The sequence below is a fragment of the Protopterus annectens genome, chromosome 10.part0 (assembly GCF_019279795.1).
Source record: "Protopterus annectens isolate FY-2018-M chromosome 10.part0, PAN1.0, whole genome shotgun sequence".
In the NCBI taxonomy this organism is placed as follows: Eukaryota; Metazoa; Chordata; order Ceratodontiformes; family Protopteridae; genus Protopterus; species Protopterus annectens.
The window spans coordinates 1,746,210,180-1,746,228,291 of NC_056744.1; the positions used below are offsets into that span (position 1 = coordinate 1,746,210,180).

The 18,112-nt window shown below is 41.7% G+C and overlaps 1 protein-coding gene across 4 annotated transcripts in view; it reads left to right on the plus strand.

The window, feature by feature from the left end:
- LOC122813971 overlaps positions 1-18,112 on the plus strand; it is a 1,592,156-nt gene that overhangs the window by 1,213,285 nt on the left and 360,759 nt on the right. Inside the window, exon 10 of one of the 4 annotated variants that reach the window (XM_044086529.1) lies at positions 13,255-14,968. The exons of the other annotated variants lie outside the window; for them this stretch is intronic. Within the exon in view, the coding sequence (XP_043942464.1) occupies positions 13,255-13,295 (41 nt within the window). The 3' untranslated portion in view covers positions 13,296-14,968. Of the gene's footprint in view, positions 1-13,254; positions 14,969-18,112 lie in introns of those variants that run through there. 4 annotated transcript variants of the gene reach the window in all.

The window sequence follows — 18,112 nt, forward strand, 5'->3', positions numbered from 1 at the left end:
TTATCATTACATCCTCAGCACTGCACAAATGATGCTTTATATTTCTGAGGATACCGCTTGGTGTGTGCGACATAAAATAATTTGGTGTCCAGTAACTTAAGAGAGAAAAGTAAATCCTCTGTAACACATTATACTTAAAACTGAGGAAACATTAGATAATTAAGATACACATGCGAAATATTTTCCATTCCAGTGCAAGTTATGAGCTCATGTTAAATGCAGATCACTTAAAAATTGTAAGTATTCCTTATATGTAAATTTTACTTATATGATATCTTATGACACCAATGAAGTGATTTTAGTGAGGAGTCAGGCATAACTTTTATAAACAATAATAGGACTACCCGTTCTGAAAAACAAAATTAAGATAAGAAGTAATGTCTGATGAGCACTGACAGTAAACCATGTACTACACAGCATAGTCCACACACAGTACTGCACACATTAGTTATACTCCAGGTGTTGTTTTATAAAAAAGTAAATACTAACCTGAAGGTCATGGTCCATAAATCTGGAGTAGGCACTGCCTCTTTACCTTTTCAGCCTTATGCCATGTACAAACTTGCTCATGGGGTCCCTAATTAATGCTGCTGGCTGGTCTCATTAATTTATTTATTTATTTATTTATTTGACGTTTGTTTTCCAGGATAGTCCATTGGGCCACAGGAGCCTGTTTTCAATGGAGTCCTGGGAGGAAAAGCTCCAGAAAAATACAAATACATTTACATAATACAGAATGTACAAATATGTGGTATACATTTAAGTTGAACATTTCAGTGTTAGCAAAAAAAAAAAAAAACAGATTATAAACATTGCAGTGTAAGTAAAGAACAAACCAAAGAATTGTTGAATTATAAAAATTGCATAGATTAAGTAAGCAGAATTTTTTTTTTAATCATATTAGGCCTGGAACTGGGCTTCACTATAATGAGACTAGTTATCCTGCATAAAAAGCGGGGTCCTACTGAAATGTACCCCAGACTCATCCAGGCATTGGAAATGGGATTTCAGCATGCCATATATCCTCTCAAAGGCTATGAAGTTTGAGCTAGGGCTGTATTAAAATTATCTTTCCTGACTCCACTTGGATTTCTCACTGCTGTTATAAGCCATGATTCCAGTAGATGCCGTGCATCACCTGAAAAAAGAGAGAGACAGAAAGAGAAGAGGGGGGGGACAAAACAAAGGACAAGTGGTTTAGTATTAAGCAATACATTTTAGTACGAATAACTACTTAAATGATATATAGTAAAGGCAGTAGAGTGAGCAAGTGTGCCAAATATGGGAATTGTGTGCACTGCCAGGATGCTGGACAGAACGGTGGTGCATTCCAGTGCATCACACACACACTACCTCGCAGATGATAGAATGGTACCCTTCCTATTGTGGTAACATACCCCCATGGACCAGATAGGGCTCTGATTGCAATATGGGTGCAGTTTATCAAAACAAGCACTTTAGGGAAAATGTACCACCCCCCAGAAGGCACACATAGACCAGGCTCGGTCCTGAGGTGATATTGGGAAACAGATGTGCTGATCCATAAGTGCCAAAAGTATAAATAGGAGCTGGAACATATCCTTGAACCAGAAGCCTGAGAAATAACTAAGTGTTCCCTGTCTGCCTCTGGAAGGTCTTCTTGGCAAGTATAGTTATGGCTATACATACCATAGTATCCACAGGGATCGGAAGGCCACACATTCCCCAGTACCAACCTGGGGATCATACGTGCTCACTAAGATCCTTACAATATCCCTATATACTCTAAATTTATCAAGGAATTCTTGAATATCAAAATTATAATGTGTAATTCTGTCTATATGTCTGCTTTCTTGGCCAGCAAGCACGGCAGGGTGCAAGCAATTTTGGCTCGACCAAGACAAGCAGTTCACTCTGAGAAATAGCAAAGCACGCAGGAAGAGAAATCATGGTTCTGATGGCAAAGTAGTTAGGAAATGCATGATTCTGCTTTTCATAACGTATCTGCTGAAGAAACAGAAATACATCAGGTTATTATTATGAATCGCAAACAGGCAGGAAAACAACTTATTAACATACATTGTTTTACATAATTTCTCATTATCATCTTATTATTACTTCATTTGCATACATTTATTCACTGGCATTTCACAAAGGCATAAGTGGCTTCTATGAATCTCTCCTTTCCTGCATTTACACGAGAAAAGCTCTAGTTGCCTTAAATCATTCCAGTAACAACTATGAATACCAACCTTACTGTAAACAGTATACAGATGGATCGCTGATAGTGTACTATGTTGTAATTTAAAGGGAATGGATGATGCAGTCCTGTGAATGTCCTCCTTTGGAGGAGTTACCCAGTAACTATGAACCTGTTTTCAGTTTGCCATCCATTCCCTATTGCAATATTACTAGCTTATCATTTTTAATGTAACATAGGCACTTTATTTTTCAAGGGCAACAGCTACTTTATTTGTAGATAAAACAATGAAATTTAAATTTGTTTACTAGCAGCAACCTCTTCATTTGTTAGATATCCCTTTAATGTGGAATTATTTAGATGACTGACTTCTGCAGAGATTTTGCATATTTACTGATATTGGTGGATTGTAATGACAGTTTGAGTGGCCTTTTATGGTTGAAACTTTTTGAAATGGATAGTTTTGTCATTACTGGTTCATACATTTTGTTTCATAGCTTACTAGAAGACTGTTCAAAACTACAATATAAAACACTTTCTAACAACTGGTACTGTATTATACAAGGAATATAATTTAATACAATCAGGAAGGTGAATTAATGAATGCACAATGTATGCATCACCCTAAAAATGTGTTTGAAAAAACAACCCAGAGGAAAGTGTGAAAGGCTCAAAATCATGGGCAAATTTTAAGCTTTACTCTTGTTACCAAAGCAATGGATGAAGGTAAAACAGATCACACCACATTACCCTGACCTGGCCAAGTCTTTTGACAAAACCCCCTACTCAGGTGGAGTACAAAAGATGAATAATGTAGGAGCAAACACTTGCATCATTAGCTGGACTGCCAACTTGTTCACAAGATGCAGGAGATCAAAACAGGGGAAGAGAACAGTCACCATGGAGTCCCCCAGGGTTCAGTGCTGAGACTTTTTCTGTTTGGCATATACATCTCATAAGTAAAAGGAAATACCAAAGGGTTTTGGCCGGCTAAGTATGAGATGACTGCAAGCTAGGAGCAGTTATTGAATCCCCAAATGACTTAACCATCATGCAGGAAGTCTTGTCCCAAATAATAACTGGTGTCAAAATAATGACAATGCCCTCTGAGAACTGACCCAATTGTTTAGCATTTGGGAACTTGTGTGTACAGTGACCTAACTTTTGACCAACATGTGCCCAAAGTTATAAGAAAACCTTTCTATACTGCACAGCTTATAAACAAATTGATTGTGACTAGATGTAGAGATGATGTTGTCCTCCTTTACAAAGCTCTCATTAGGTCAATCATTTTGATTAATGCCCACTCTAGCATGTATCTGTCCAGCCCTATGCAACTATTGGAATACATTCAGAGATACCTTATTAAAAGGATACAAGTCCTAAACAATAGGTCTTGCATGGCCCACTTCAAAGATTTATTACTATACTCAGTATCCTACAGAGTGCTTACAGGTGACATGTCTGGCATACAAGGCATTCTCCGACCTAATATAGACAGACCTACTGAACATCAGCAAGTCAAATGGCATCAGAAATGAATTGGAAAGAGGCACAAGGAAGTGTGGCAAATGCAATTACTGTGATATATTGATACAGCTAGGTTTTTTAGGCACCCCGAAACCAGATATTTATGGGAGATTAGAGCTAAAGCTGATTGCAATAGTAAAGACTTAGTTTATTTAGCCTCCTGTGTTAAGTGTTATAAATTTTATGTTGGCAAAACCAACCGCCATCTCAAAACCAGGATTAGAGACCATCTATACTGCACAAAAAGGGGAGAAGAATATAGTGCATTGGCTAAACATACTATATTTATGGGGAATGAACACATGTTCTTATTCCAAGTACTTCATGTACAATATGCCAATGAAAGACTTGGTGATTTAGTAAATGACACAGAACTAACAGAACTGAAATGGATGTTTAGGCTCGGAGCCCATGGAGGGTATGGGCTGAATGATACACTATCCCTTTTACCTGTCTTAAGAAATAAGAATATTAAGAAATGAGTTTACATGGCATAGGTTTTATGAAAACTTTTTATAATTATATGTTTTAGCATGTTATTGAACAAGAAGTTATGTACTCACCATAACGTTCGATGTATGTAGTCCATCTCGCCTCACATTCTTACCCATGGGTTCAAACTTTTCTAGCTCAAAGTCTTTCTATTGGCTGGGCTAAGATGGTATCCCATGTTGCATTGCTCTATATCCCCAGATCTAGTTTGCTGCGAACACCAACACTCATATTCCATGCATAACAACACCCAAGGAAAGGAGGAACAAACCAAGAGTGAAGGGAGCTCTGAAAACCAGTCCTAACCTCCAGATCCTCCAGGAAGGGGAAGGTGGGGGGGGTAAGTAAGAATGTGAGATGAGATGGACTACATACATCGAATGTTATGGTGAGTACATAACTTCTTGATGTTATGTAGTCCAATCACGCCTACATTCGTACCCATGGGACAGCGTCCCCAGCACCTAAATCCCGGGAGGCTCAGTGGAAAATACTCCTGAGCACTGTGGAACCAAAGGAAGACCTGCCCCTAGATACCACATCCAACTTGTAATGAGTAACAAAAGTGTGAGGAGATGCCCAAGTAGCCGCAGCACAAATATCATCCATAGACAATCTGGCCTAATAGGCTGTAGATGTAGCTACAGACCGAGTAGAGTGAGCCTTGACCGGGAACGGTAGATCTTTACCCCCTGAAGAATAAATGAAAGAGATGCAACTGGATATCCACCTGGACAGAGTGATTTTGGAGACAGGAGACCCAATTCTGTTTTACGAAAAGGAAACAAAACAACTGATCAGATTTTCTGAGATCTTTGGTTCTGTGCAGATAAAAACGTAATTGTCTGTGTACATCCAATTGATGAAATTTAAATTCTGCCTTGTTTAAGAACTGGGGAAAAAACACTGGAAACTCAATAGATTGATTAAGATTAGTGATAGACGCCACTTTGGGAAGAAAGGAAGGGTTCGGTCTGAGAGAAACCCTGTCATTATGAAAAATCAAGTATGGTGGTTTTATAGAAAGAGCTTGAATCTCTGAAAAGCGTCTGGCTGATGTGATGGCTACTAAAAAGACAGTCTTCCAGGACAAGAATTTTAAATCACAAGTAGCTGCAGGTTCAAAGGGTGGTGAAGTAAGAGCCGGTAGAACAAAGTTCAAATCCCAAGGCATGATAGGTTCCGAAACAGGAGGACGGAGTAACAGAGTGCCCTTCAGGAAAGCCTTACAGAGTCTGTGAGCCATCAGACTAGGCTCATTAGCACCATGAAAGTTAGAAATTGCCACCAATTGGACTTTTATGGTGACGGACGCTGAGCCCTGACAAAAAAGCATAGACAAGAACTCCAAAACAGAAGCAATTGGAGCTGTGTAAGGGTCAATCCTTTGGGCATGAGCCCAGATTGAAAATCTCTTCCATTTGCTGGAATAAATCTTCCTAGTAGAGGGCTTATGAGAGGAAGATAAAATATGAACTACCTCCGGTGAAAAATGATGAAGCCCAACTAATGACAGAAGTGGAGTAGCCAGGGTGTTAACCGGAGGGTCCGCAGAGAGGGGTGGAGCTGCCCTGACATGTGTGTCAGTAAATCTGGTTGTGGGTCCAGAATCCAAGGCGCGTCCACGATGTAGGGATGGAGAAAGGGGAACCAAACCTGACGAGGCCAGTGTGGAGCAATCAGAATCATTCTGCTTCCCAAGGATTGCACTTTCTGAATCACTTTTGACAGCAAGGGAACCGGAGGAAAAGCATATAGCAGACCGGAGGCCAATCGTGGATTAGAGCATCCCTGGGTGACTCCCCCTGAGGGGGGATCAACATGAAGTAGCCGCTGCATTTGGAATTGAGAGGGCTGGCTAAAAGGTCACAGCAAGGCTGACCCCATCTGCGGAAGATCCGTTCCGCAACTAGACGGTTCAGGGACCACTCGTAAGGCATCAGAATAGCTCTGCTTAGCCTGTCTGCGATCACGTTGGACTTCCCCAGAATGTGCGTTGCCACCAGAAAACGTTGGGAAGACACTGCCCATTGCCACACTCGCATGGCCTCTCTGCACAGGGGATATGACTTGGTTCCTCCCTGCTTGTTCAGATACCACACCACTGACATATTGTCCAAGTGGATTGCAATAGTCCCGAGAGGGAGAAAGCTCTGAAGTGCCTGCAACGCAAGTAGCACAGCTCTCATCTCCAGGACATTGATATGCAAATGTATCTCGTGCTCTTGCCACGTGCCTTGTACTGTCCTGCCTAGATAATGCCCCCCCACCCCATCTGTCAGGCATCCGTGGTCACCGTGGCAATTGAGGGTGATGGAGCGAAGGGTTTCCCCGTGTCCAGATTGTTGGTGCAAAGCCACCAACTGAGATCCTGTTTGCACCTGTGCATGAGTAGAATAGGGTGAGAAAGTGGAAGCCTTTGGAGAGACCACTGAGCAAAGAGGAGCCATTGAAGGAGCCTCATGTGTAATCTTGCTAGAGGGACTAACATAATTGTCACAGCCATAGTCCCCAGGAGTTGGAGAACCCATCTTGCCTTCGCTCTTCTCAGAGGGAGCAGGCATGAACTAGTTGCTGTAAGGCTCTGATTCTTTCCTGTGGTAGAAACACCCGCATTTGAACAGTGTCTATTTCTGCACCTATAAAAGTGATACGCTGTGAGGGCAACAAGGCAGATTTTTCCCAGTTCATCACTCTCTGTTGACAGAGAGTGATGGTGGCGTCCCTGGTCTGAATTAGTAGATGCCTGGTGGTGGCAGTGAGGAGCCAGTCATCCAGATAAGGAAACACTTGGAATCCTTGACGTCTCAGGTGAGCCGTCACCACTGCCATACATTTGGTGAACACCCTGGGGGCTGTGGTGAGACCAAAGGGCAGGGCTTGAAACTGAAAATGACTGGCTCCCAGCAGGAAGCGTAGGTGACTCCTGGATGCCCTGTCCATTTTGATATGGTAGTAAGCATCCTTGAGGTCGATGGAGCACATCCATACTTCTTTTCCCAAAAATGGGAGAATTGACTGCAATGTAACCATACGGAACTTGGACTTTTGTACATGGTTGTTCAATCGGCTGAGATCCAATATGGGTCTCAGGTCCCCTGTTCTTTTTGGCTCCAAAAAGAATCTTGAGTAAGTCCCTAATCCGATCTGGTCTGAGGGGACATGCTGGATGGCTCCTTTTTCTAGCAGCTTTGAAACCTCTGAAGCCGCGTAATCCCTTTGACTGGGTGGAACATCTGGGATTTTCCTACCTGGAGGGGGATCGGACGAAAAGGGGATGACATAACCTCCGGAAATTATTCGTAAAACCCATTGGTCCTGGGTGATGTTTTGCCAGGCCTCCGGGTATAACGATATTCGACCCCCGACTGGCTCCGGAAACGCACAGTCGAGCCTCCCATCAGGAGCGACGCTAGGGAGAACCGCGAAAGGAATTGCGGTCTCCAAAGTTGCCGGGACCTCCTCTGCCTCTAGGGTGGCGTCTTCCTGAATAACCTCCCGCTCCTCTGCCTCTGGAGGGGGGCTCACCTTGTGCACTGGGAAAAAACCTCTGTGATTTTTTGAACCACATTTTTCCACCCCTCTTGGCCTTGGGATAAGGCCTAGAGGGAAGGGAAAAATGGACCCCTACAGCAGACAGAGTTTTTCCCTCCTGCTCGCACCTGGTGAGGGTGTCTTTCACCTTGGTTCTGAACAAAGAGGAGCCATGAAAGGGGGCATTGGTGAATGAAGACTTGAAGGCCTCCGTGAAATGACAAAGGCGCATCCAGGCCTGTCTCCTAAGGGTGACTCCTGAGCTTGCTGCCCTACTCGCTCCCTCGGCTGCATATGAAATCAGCCTCATGGAGGAGTTAACGATGGAATTGAGGGTAGACATCTGGGCGTTAACCGTCTGGGCCACCACTTCAGAAACGTTACCCATGAGAGTATCTCCAAGCTCCTTGAGGAGATCTCTCTGGAGCCGTGTAATGTGAGATAAATAGTTTAGCTGAAGAGAGGATACGCTTCCCGTACCGATCCATGGTCCTAGAATCCTTGTTAGGAGGATGGACGGAGGAAGAAGTCTTGGCTAATTCCTTCTGGCTGGCCGTGCCACCACCATGGCATCCACAGGGACTCCCTTGGACAAAAATTCCTTACCCGGGGGAGCAGACAGAAATTTATTGGGTCTCCTGGGGACAGGTTCCACAGAATCAGGGTTCTCCCACACCCTCCGACAAATCAAATCCAGGAGCTCATCGAAGGGTGGGGATACCCAGGAGGTGGAGGGCTGAGCACCGAAGGCCTTCAGGAAGACCGACTCCTCCTCCGAGGGGGCTTTGGATGGCCAGTCACCTCTTTGTTTCAATATCTCTAGGATGTCAGAGAAAGAAACATCCTCAGAGAATGACTTGGGGGACCCCTCCGATTCCTCGAAGTCAGTATCTGAGGTGAGAGACTCATCCTGGGAGTCTATATGCTTCCTCTTGCATGTTTTCTTTCTAGAGGACTCCTCACGCAAACACTCTGAGGGGCCCTCAGAAACTTGGGCACCACTCGTGGGGGTACCCTGAAGCCTTGGGGCTCCGCTGTCTAAAGATAGGTGGTGATCAGAGACCCGCACTGAAGTGGTAGGGGATAGAATGACTGACCTGCATGATGTTGCTGACGATCTGGCCAGCGCACTCCGCATGGCCTCAAAGGCTGGCCCCCCTGAATCCGAAGAGCGACCAGCCTCCGAGGCCACGACAGGAGTCGGGGTTCCCCGAGCTGAAGCACAGAGAGGGAGACAAGGAACCGAGAGATGTCCCAAGGCCTCTCCCTCGGGCCCGACTGAAGAATCCCGAGTTCTGAATCCCGTGGATGGCGCCGATGGGGTCAGAGCCGATGTCGGCACCGATAAGCCAGGAGGGGCCATCGGAACCAACCTGGAAACATCACACGGAGCCGAGCACTCTGGCTCTGAAGGCTGGGATGTGCTCGGAGGAGGAAGAATCAAAGTAGGTTGCAGGATGGGCTCCGGAGCCGAATGGGAAGGAGCCGAGAACAATTTAACCAAAACCGGTGACTGAAGGAGTCTCTGCACCACCCTATCGACATCCACATCTGATAGTGTCCTGGAGGATTTGGAGTACAGGGAGGGAGACCAAGATCTCCTCTCAGGTGATACTTGCCTAATACTAGGCAACTGGCTTCGAATAGGTTCCAATATAATTGGAGCCGACGCCGGTTCCATCATCACTGACACTTCCTGCGGCCCCGAGGACAGTGGAGCCGAGGATGTCGAAGTTAATTTAATTACTTTCTCCGGTGGCTCTGAGGAGACTGAAGGAGCTGAAGACCTCTTTTTCGATTTAGTGGATCTAGGTTTAGAGCTGGAAGCAGATTCCAGACCCTCTTCGAACGAGGGTTTCAAAAGTCCCTTCAGAATTAACTTATTCTTTCTTTCCTGAAGTACCCTAGGACTAAATGCATGGCAGAAGCTACAAGACTCCTGCAGATGAATTGCTCCCAGACAATAAACACATACCGAATGTCCATCGGTAATGCAGATTTTATAGCCACACTTTGAGCATTTCTTAAAGCCCGAGGGCTTGTGCTCCTTAGAAACTTTAGACATCTTAAGAAAATACCAACAATCACCAAGACAAAGGGTCACAGGTACTGAACCGACTGGAGAAAAAACAGTCACAACTACACCACACTGAGCACGGGAAAAAAACTACCACTAACCAACTTTAACAAAACAATCCTCTGATATACACACACACACACACACACACACACACACACACACACACACACACACACACACACACACACACACAGAGGGGACTAAGACTAAAACCTCTAATTTAAATGGTTTTAGACCAGCAGTTAGTACACACACAAAGGGGACTAAGACTAAAACCTCTAATTTAAACGGTTTTAGACCAGAAGTTAGAAAAACAGGGAAGCAAGGGGACAGACTAGGTCCTCTAACTGAAACGGGCCTAGCCCGTTGGAACAGCTAGTGGGATACCACTATAGAATATGAACAGCCAAAGCATGTGTTTGGGGGAACTGAGTATGTGACAGTTTGTATGTGTTAAAATGTACTGTATACTGTGAACTTTGAATGAACTCTGAGCAACTAGAAAGTACTGAAAAGCAAGAGTCTGCCTGAAAGCAGGAAATGTGCCTTTTATGGAAGTACATCTGATTTTCTTTCTCTGCCCAGAGATATGATGATGTGAATTGTCTTATGTTTACAGGTAAACCTTTGATTGGTTAATTGCCCTTCATAATGATCTAATCGGTTAATTTTTATATTTTTGTACTGTCAGCAATATCACCAGTATATTATTCCTTTTTTCTGGGAGTCTCCCTGGTACTTTCCATGAGGCTCCCACACGTGTGTACTGTAGTTAATAAAAACCACTGAAAGAGAGAAAGAACTACTGGTCTTCATTTTTAAAGTATTGTGTAACGTAACAATTGGTGCCGTGACGCGGATCTGAATTGAAAACAAGCTGCAGCAGTCAGGAAGTGGACGAAATACTGCTAATGAAAGGGCCCATAGCAGACTTTTCTGTTTCTGCAGTGTTTCTTTCATCTCTCTGTATCTGCCTGCCTTAAAGATTTGAAAATTTTTTTTTTATGCAAAAAAAATATATAATTTCTCTCATTCAGTTGTTTAGAGGTAAGTGGCATGCATTTCTCTTCTGCTATTAAATGTGCAGTATGAGTGTGGGTTAATATGGAAATACTGGTGACATACATATGAAAGGAGAAAGGATAGTGGGGTAACAAGACGTTTATATAACGCCTTAGCTAAACCTGTGGTAAACAAGTATAGCTTACTGAGTAAAAATGGGAGTGAGTGCGGGAAAAATAACTGAGCCAAAAAGAGGTACACCAGCTGGTTATATGTTTTATCGTGTGTCCCGGGACAGTTGCATGTTTTTAAATCAGTGGATCGCCCTTACTAAAAATGACGGTGACCATGCTTTTCCCCGAAAATGGTAGTTTTAATAAAGATATATTGACTAATTTGCAAAAGAAATTTAAAAAAAAAGGAAGAATACCAGGGTTGTGCTGGGCAGCTTTTAATTAGATGTGTGAAGCTAAAGAAAGGAAAAAGGACTCGGTCGTCAGTAGTCTTAAGAATAATCAAAAGAAACTAAAAGAGCAGATAAAGAAACTGTGACATACTGCGAGTAATCTAGATGTAGCAAATGGTAAACGCTTAAAGGAACTGCCCTTTAAGAGATTATATCCTGTACAAAAATTAAGTAAATTACAAATCACTGAATCATCTGAGGATGATAACCCCTGGTTCCCCCCACCCCCTACAGCTCCTCCACCGCTATATCAGCCTTCACAGGTTCAAGACAGAGCAGTGAGCTCCACAACAGAGGGCAAAGGCTGGCGGAAAAAAGAGCAGACCGCACCCCGACTCTGAAAGCAGAAGTGAGGCAATGGGAGGTCAGCCTAGCAGACCGCTTATAGAACAACCTGACCAAACAGATACAGGTAAACCGTCACCTAGACTAACCCATTCAAAAACAAAAGGCAGCAAAAAAAAAAAAAAAAAAAAAAAAGCACAAATGCTTTTTGACCCTAGGTTTAGCCAGCCAAAAAAATATCACAATAAAAAAGCCGTATATTTACACAAAGGTAAATATTACAAACAGTGTCTAATTGTGATTAAAGACAATGACGGCTACAGTCGTCTGGACAAATCTAATCCAGATTCTGACTCTGAATCGGGCACTAGCCCATCAGATAAAAAGGGAGTATTCCCATTGAGAAAAGTCCCAAACCCAGCACATGCTAGAGACGCGGGACAAACGGCTACTGTGGTGGTACCTAGGACGTGGTCAGCAGTTGATTTTCAAGCGATCACTAAATCACTTCTGCCTATTCGTAATAACCCAGCAAAGTTTCAACGCGTATTGGCAGGACATATCTGTTCCGGGGCACCCGTTAAAAAACATTTTTATATCAATAACTTGCTACAAGACTTATTGTTACCATCTGAACTTGCTGTTGTTAAATGTGCAGCCCATCAATCTAATGACTCTTTTCAAACTAAGGGCAATAATTTAGCTGACTGGGCTGCTAAACAGGCTGCTCTCTCACAAACTGTTCAGGGACATTTTTTGCAGCCTTTACAACCAATGGTTACTTTTAATACCACAGTGTTAAAACCTTTACAGCATGAAGATCCATAATCAGAAAGGAAAACATGGCTGGCTCAAGGTTGTTTTAAATGCTCTGATTTCATTTGGCAACATCCAGATGGCAGACTGGTCTGCCCAATGTCCATGATAAATTCTCTTATTAAAGTGTATCACTTGCCAGCTCATGTTGGGGTACAAGTGTTAATAAAACAAATCCAAAAGGATTGGTTTGCCCCAGGACTGTCTGCTTCTATACAGCATTTCTTGAGCACGTGTTTCATTTGTTTACAGTATAATATTTCAAAAGGCACTATGGCTCCTGCACATCCACTGCCAAAACCATTGGGACCATTTTGCGCTTTGCAATGGGATTTTATTGAACTTCCACCTTGTGCTCATTTCAAATATGTTCTAACTGTTGTTGATGTTTTTTCTGGGTGGTTAAAAGCCTACCCATGTACTAAAAACAATGCTATTTCAGTTGCTAAGAAACTTTGTTATAAATTAATACCTCGTTTTGGTGTTCCCTGTCAAATATATTCAGACCGTGGAACACATTTTACTGCTCAGTTAATTGATTCACTGTGTAAAATGTTAGGCATCACTCTAAAATTTCATTGTCCATGTAGACCACAGGCATCAGGTATTATTGAGCGCATAAATCAGACTCTGAAAACCAGACTGGCAGAAATTACTACTAAAATGGGCCTCACTTGGGTACAGGCCTTACCTTTAGCCCTACTCTCTAACAGAGTGCAAGTACATCCTACTAAAGCTCTTTCTCCTCATAAAATCCGCATGGGCCGCCCTATGCGTATGCCCATGACTCCACCACCACCCTTTTCTGAGTATGATGCATTTGATCATGATATTCTTAGATATTGTACTTCTCTTGTTTCTTTTTTACAGTTTCATCATCGACAGGTACCAGCGGCTCAACATATTCCTGATCCTTTCCTGTCCTCGGCACTACAACCAAAAGATTGGGTGTACGTCAAGTCATTCTCTCCAAAAACAGCACTTCAACCATGCTGCAAGGGGCCCTTCCTGGTTCTACTGACAACATCATCAGCGGTTCGACTACAAGGCTCACCCACTTGGATTCACATATCGCACGTCAAAAAGGTCATTCCATCGTAAAGTCAACAACCTTTACCTTTTGCTACTCCTAATTCTCCACCTATTGCTACTCGTACTCCCAAGTCATACTGTACCAGCACCTGACAATGCCTGACGTTTATCCATTTGGACAACCTCACACTCCCATCACAATACAGGTGCAACCACCATTTCCACAAAAGTACTGCACAACTATTTTGGTAGTTATTCTTGTCGTTTTGTTATTTTTACTATGGCCATTTTTGTTTCCTGCTCCAACGACGCATCATGCCAAATGAGCTACAGGACATCCACCTTTCAACACCTACCAGGCCATTAAACATGTCTATGCTTCCACCTTCAACGTTTCTCATTGCTGGATCTGTGCAGCTCTTCCCACTTCACATGATGGCCTGCCAAAGACAGCTAGTCCTTTACCTACTGACAACTATTCAACCATCCTCTTTAATACTTCTGGGGGAATGTGTACACAAATACATTCAAACCGAACTGTAGCTCTGACTTTAGCATACCGACAGCAAGGCATTTTATGCCTAAAACAAAAGGGAATAAAGAAAGTTGGTTCAAGTAATTGCACTATAAGAATTCAGAGAGTATGTGCCGTTACTAACTACACAGCTTTGCAGTCAATTAATGTTATGGCACGGGACAGGTCTATGCCCTATTCAGCGTGGTAGGCCTCTGTATCTGCACCATTCATGAATTATTCAGATTGGCAGACGTGTAATGTGACTGGAACGATGTTAGGGCCAAAGGAGGTATGGGTCTTTGGAAATAGCCCTACAATGACAAATTACTCACAACTCTCACATCTTTAAGTTAGAGTTAGATGTATTCTCTCAAGCAGTGTTCAATAATAATGTTACCACTAACATTTCCACTATGCTCTTGAAAAAAGGGTTGTATTTTATTTGTGGTAGAAAGGCATATAAGTGGTTACCAGGGAACTGGTCTGGTAGCTGTTTCTTGGGTTATTTAGTCCCAGCCATCCGACATATATCTGCTTTACCTCAAGGAAAAATTCGGAACGTTCGCAAGGTCAAAAAGTCTACCAATCCGGTAGGTCAAGTTGATGCTTCATGGATCTATCATCATAGGACTATTCCATATGGACTTGAGTGATGACGTCATATCATGGGCTGGTATAATTCCATAATACGGAGTAGTGAAATCAATTTGGAAACTGAGAAAGCTATCTAAATTGCTTGAAATATTAAGCAATGTTATATTTTCTGCCTTAGAACTAGCGACTGATGAATTGACTGCTATGAGAGCTGTAGTACTCCAAAACCGTATGGCTCTTAATTTCACCCTAGCAGTGAAAGGAGGAACTTGCGCTTTAATCCAAGGGGAGTGCTGTACATTTATTCCTGATAATCAGCATGAAATTGAAAGCCATCTTGAACTAATTCAAAAAATTTCCGAACTCTCGAAGGCCAAAGAGGCCGATAGTTCAACAAGGGCATGGTTAACTAACCTATTCTCAGGCTGGGGAGGTGGACTGTTGAAGTTGATCTTATTAATTGCAGTATTAGCAATTGTTGCTTTTCTTGTCTTATTTCTAATCAAAGCACTGATCTTGAAATTAATGCCTTCAAAAACTGTGAAGAAAGTGCTTACGTTTTATATGCCTGTATCTATGAATGTAGATGAGAAAATGACAATGTTTTCTAATAATAAAAAGACCAGTAGCATGGTTATGCTAGATTTGGGACAAATGTATGATAGGTTAAATGGTGATGCTTACACAGCATCAAATGGGGGATTGTAGAATATGAACAGCCAAAGCATGTGTTTGGGGGAATTGAGTATGTGACAGTTTGTATGTGTTAAAATGTACTGTGTACTGTGAACTTTGAATGAACTCTGAGCAATGAGAAAGTACTGAAAAACAAGAGTCTGCCTGAAAGCAGGAAATGTGCCTTTTATGGAAGTACATCCGATTTTCTTTCTCTGCCCAGAGATATGATAATGTAAATTGTCTTATGTTTACGGGTAAACCTTTAATTGGTTAATTGCCCTTCATAATGATCTAATTGGTTCATTTTTATATTTTTGTACTGTCAGCAATATCACCAGTATATAAGCTTGTTTATTCCTTTGTTCTGGGAGTCTCCCTGGTACTTTCCATGAGGCTCCCACACGTGTGTACTGTAGTTAATAAAAAACACTGAAAAAAAAAAGTATTTGTCTTCATTTTTAAAGTATTGTGTAACGTAACACAACAGAAACAATCACACACACACCGAAATTTTTTTTTCACAAATAACACCAAACTAGGAATAGCTATTAAAATAGCTTTTGTTTGTAATAAATACTCTCGAGAAGAAAGAAAAAAGGTACTTAGCCACAGCCAAGAGTGAGACCACGTCCAAGCTACATGAGCGGCAAACGAGATCTGGGGATATAGAGCAATGCAGCATGGGGTACCATCTTAGCCCAGCCAATAGAAAGACTTTGAGTTAGAAAAGTTTGGCCGAGTCAGAGCTGATATTTGGCTCCAAACCCACGGGTAAGAATGTAGGCGAGATTGGACTACATAACATCTTGTATTTTATGTTAAATCGATTCATTATATGAATGAACAATGGTTTTAAATGTGTATGTACCTTTAAATATTTTGGAGGGAAACTGGTTTGTGTTGATTAGGTATGGTATAAATACTGAGTCTTTTATTAAGTGTTATGATGTGTCTGAGGAAGTATTTTTTTAAGAAAGCGCTTACACAGTACTTTTTTGTGGAATTGGAATAATAAACAGACTTGTGGAAACTTTAATAGTGTGCCTGTCTCCATACCTTGGGATTTTTTCTGACATATATATATATATATATATATATATATATATATATATATATATATATATGGGTGTACTTTCCTACAATGAAAATTCACTTTTTCCAAATGGGAAAGTACATCCCCACTTAAGTGAAAGTGCACATTCGCTTAAGCTCACTAGACCGATCCTACCGCACCACAATGGAGGACACTGAAAAACGGGCTATATCCTCCACTGTGGTGCGATAGTCACGGACCTTAGGGTTAGGGCATGGGTCAAGGTAAGGGAATAGCCCTACTAACTATCCCCTTGCCCTAACCCGTGCCCTAACCCTAAGGTCCGTGACTACTAGCCCATTCGGTCTAGAGGGTTCACGAAAGAGCACTTTCATGAAAGTGCACTTTTGCGTTAGTGTGGGTGTACTTTTGAAGTTGAAAGAAGTGAACTTTCATTCTTCAGAAGTACACCCATGTATATATATATATATATATATATATATATATATATAGGTCACCTTCATTTGACCTAAAGTTCATTTGCCTGACAGAAATTTCAGGCAGCCCGATTGCCTGACAGTTCATTTACCTGACAATTAGAAAAAGGCAAGTAAAAGGTATTTGTCCTTTTCCCCACTGTAGTGGGGATCCTGGAGTTAGAATATATAGTTGGGGGGGTGAAGCCCCTACCTATGTTGGTTTTATATTGTGCAGTTTGTTTTTTTATTGTTCACTAAAACCAACGTAGGTGGGGGGCAACCCCCCCCCCAACTATATATTCTAACTCCAGAATCACACTACAGTGGGGAAAAGGACAAATACCTTTTACTTGCCTTTCTCTAATTGTCAGGCAAATGAACTGTCAGGCAATTGGGCTGCCTGAAATTTCTGTCAGGCAAATGGAATTGAATTTAATAAGATTAGGGAAAATACAGATAACATCAGTGTCAAAACTTTTGCTTTGCCTCTAGCTATTTCTAATGATAGCTCAGCAATTAAAACATAGTGATGGGTGATTGGAAAATTATCACCATTAATCCTAAATTAACCAGTATTTTAGGCGATAAACCACATGTTATCAATAAACCAATCAATTTTAAAACATTGTTAGAATTTCATTCATAGTGTAATGTTAAGCTACGTTTTATAAAGGACGGTACTTTTAACTGCGGGTCATGCAAACAGTGCAGGTGTATTAGTAACACCAACATAGTGCATTTTTCCTATTTAGATACGGTTTTTGAAATTAGAGGTTATTATAACTGTAATAGCACTTGCCACCATTTTGATATAGGCAAAAGTGTAAAACCACTTAAAATTAAAGATAAAAAAGGTTAAATGCTTTGTGTAAACACAGTTTAGTATGTGATGGGTTTAGAAAGTACCATATTTTGGTTGTGGAACAAATAGATGAATCTCAGTTCACCAACAGTTGTAACAAGCTGCTGGAAACTCAAAAGGTAAGGTGGCAGATTTTGCTAAGGGCTGACAAAACACCTGGAGTGAATGAATACATTAATATCAAAAGTTTATTAAAGCATAGGATTTTATCATTTTTTCAGCGTTTTTATAATTTGCTCAGAATTTCATATGTAAAATGATAATTTTTCAATGTCTGTTATATTATTGTAGTGTGTGGATCATTTGATGATGTCATAATTATTTGTTGAATGTGATTGGATGATATTGGAAGAAAGGGATATTTAAACAAGTTAATTTTTGGTGTATGATTTTCTGATGAAGTTCCTGGTGATTAAAGTGGAAAGTAAGCGCTAAACCAGTTGTGGTGTTTTCCTTCAGTAGTCTTTAGGTCTTGAATTGGTGCCTCCAAGAGTTTTGTGTTTTAGTGTTTTTGTTTCTTGGATAGCTGGTGT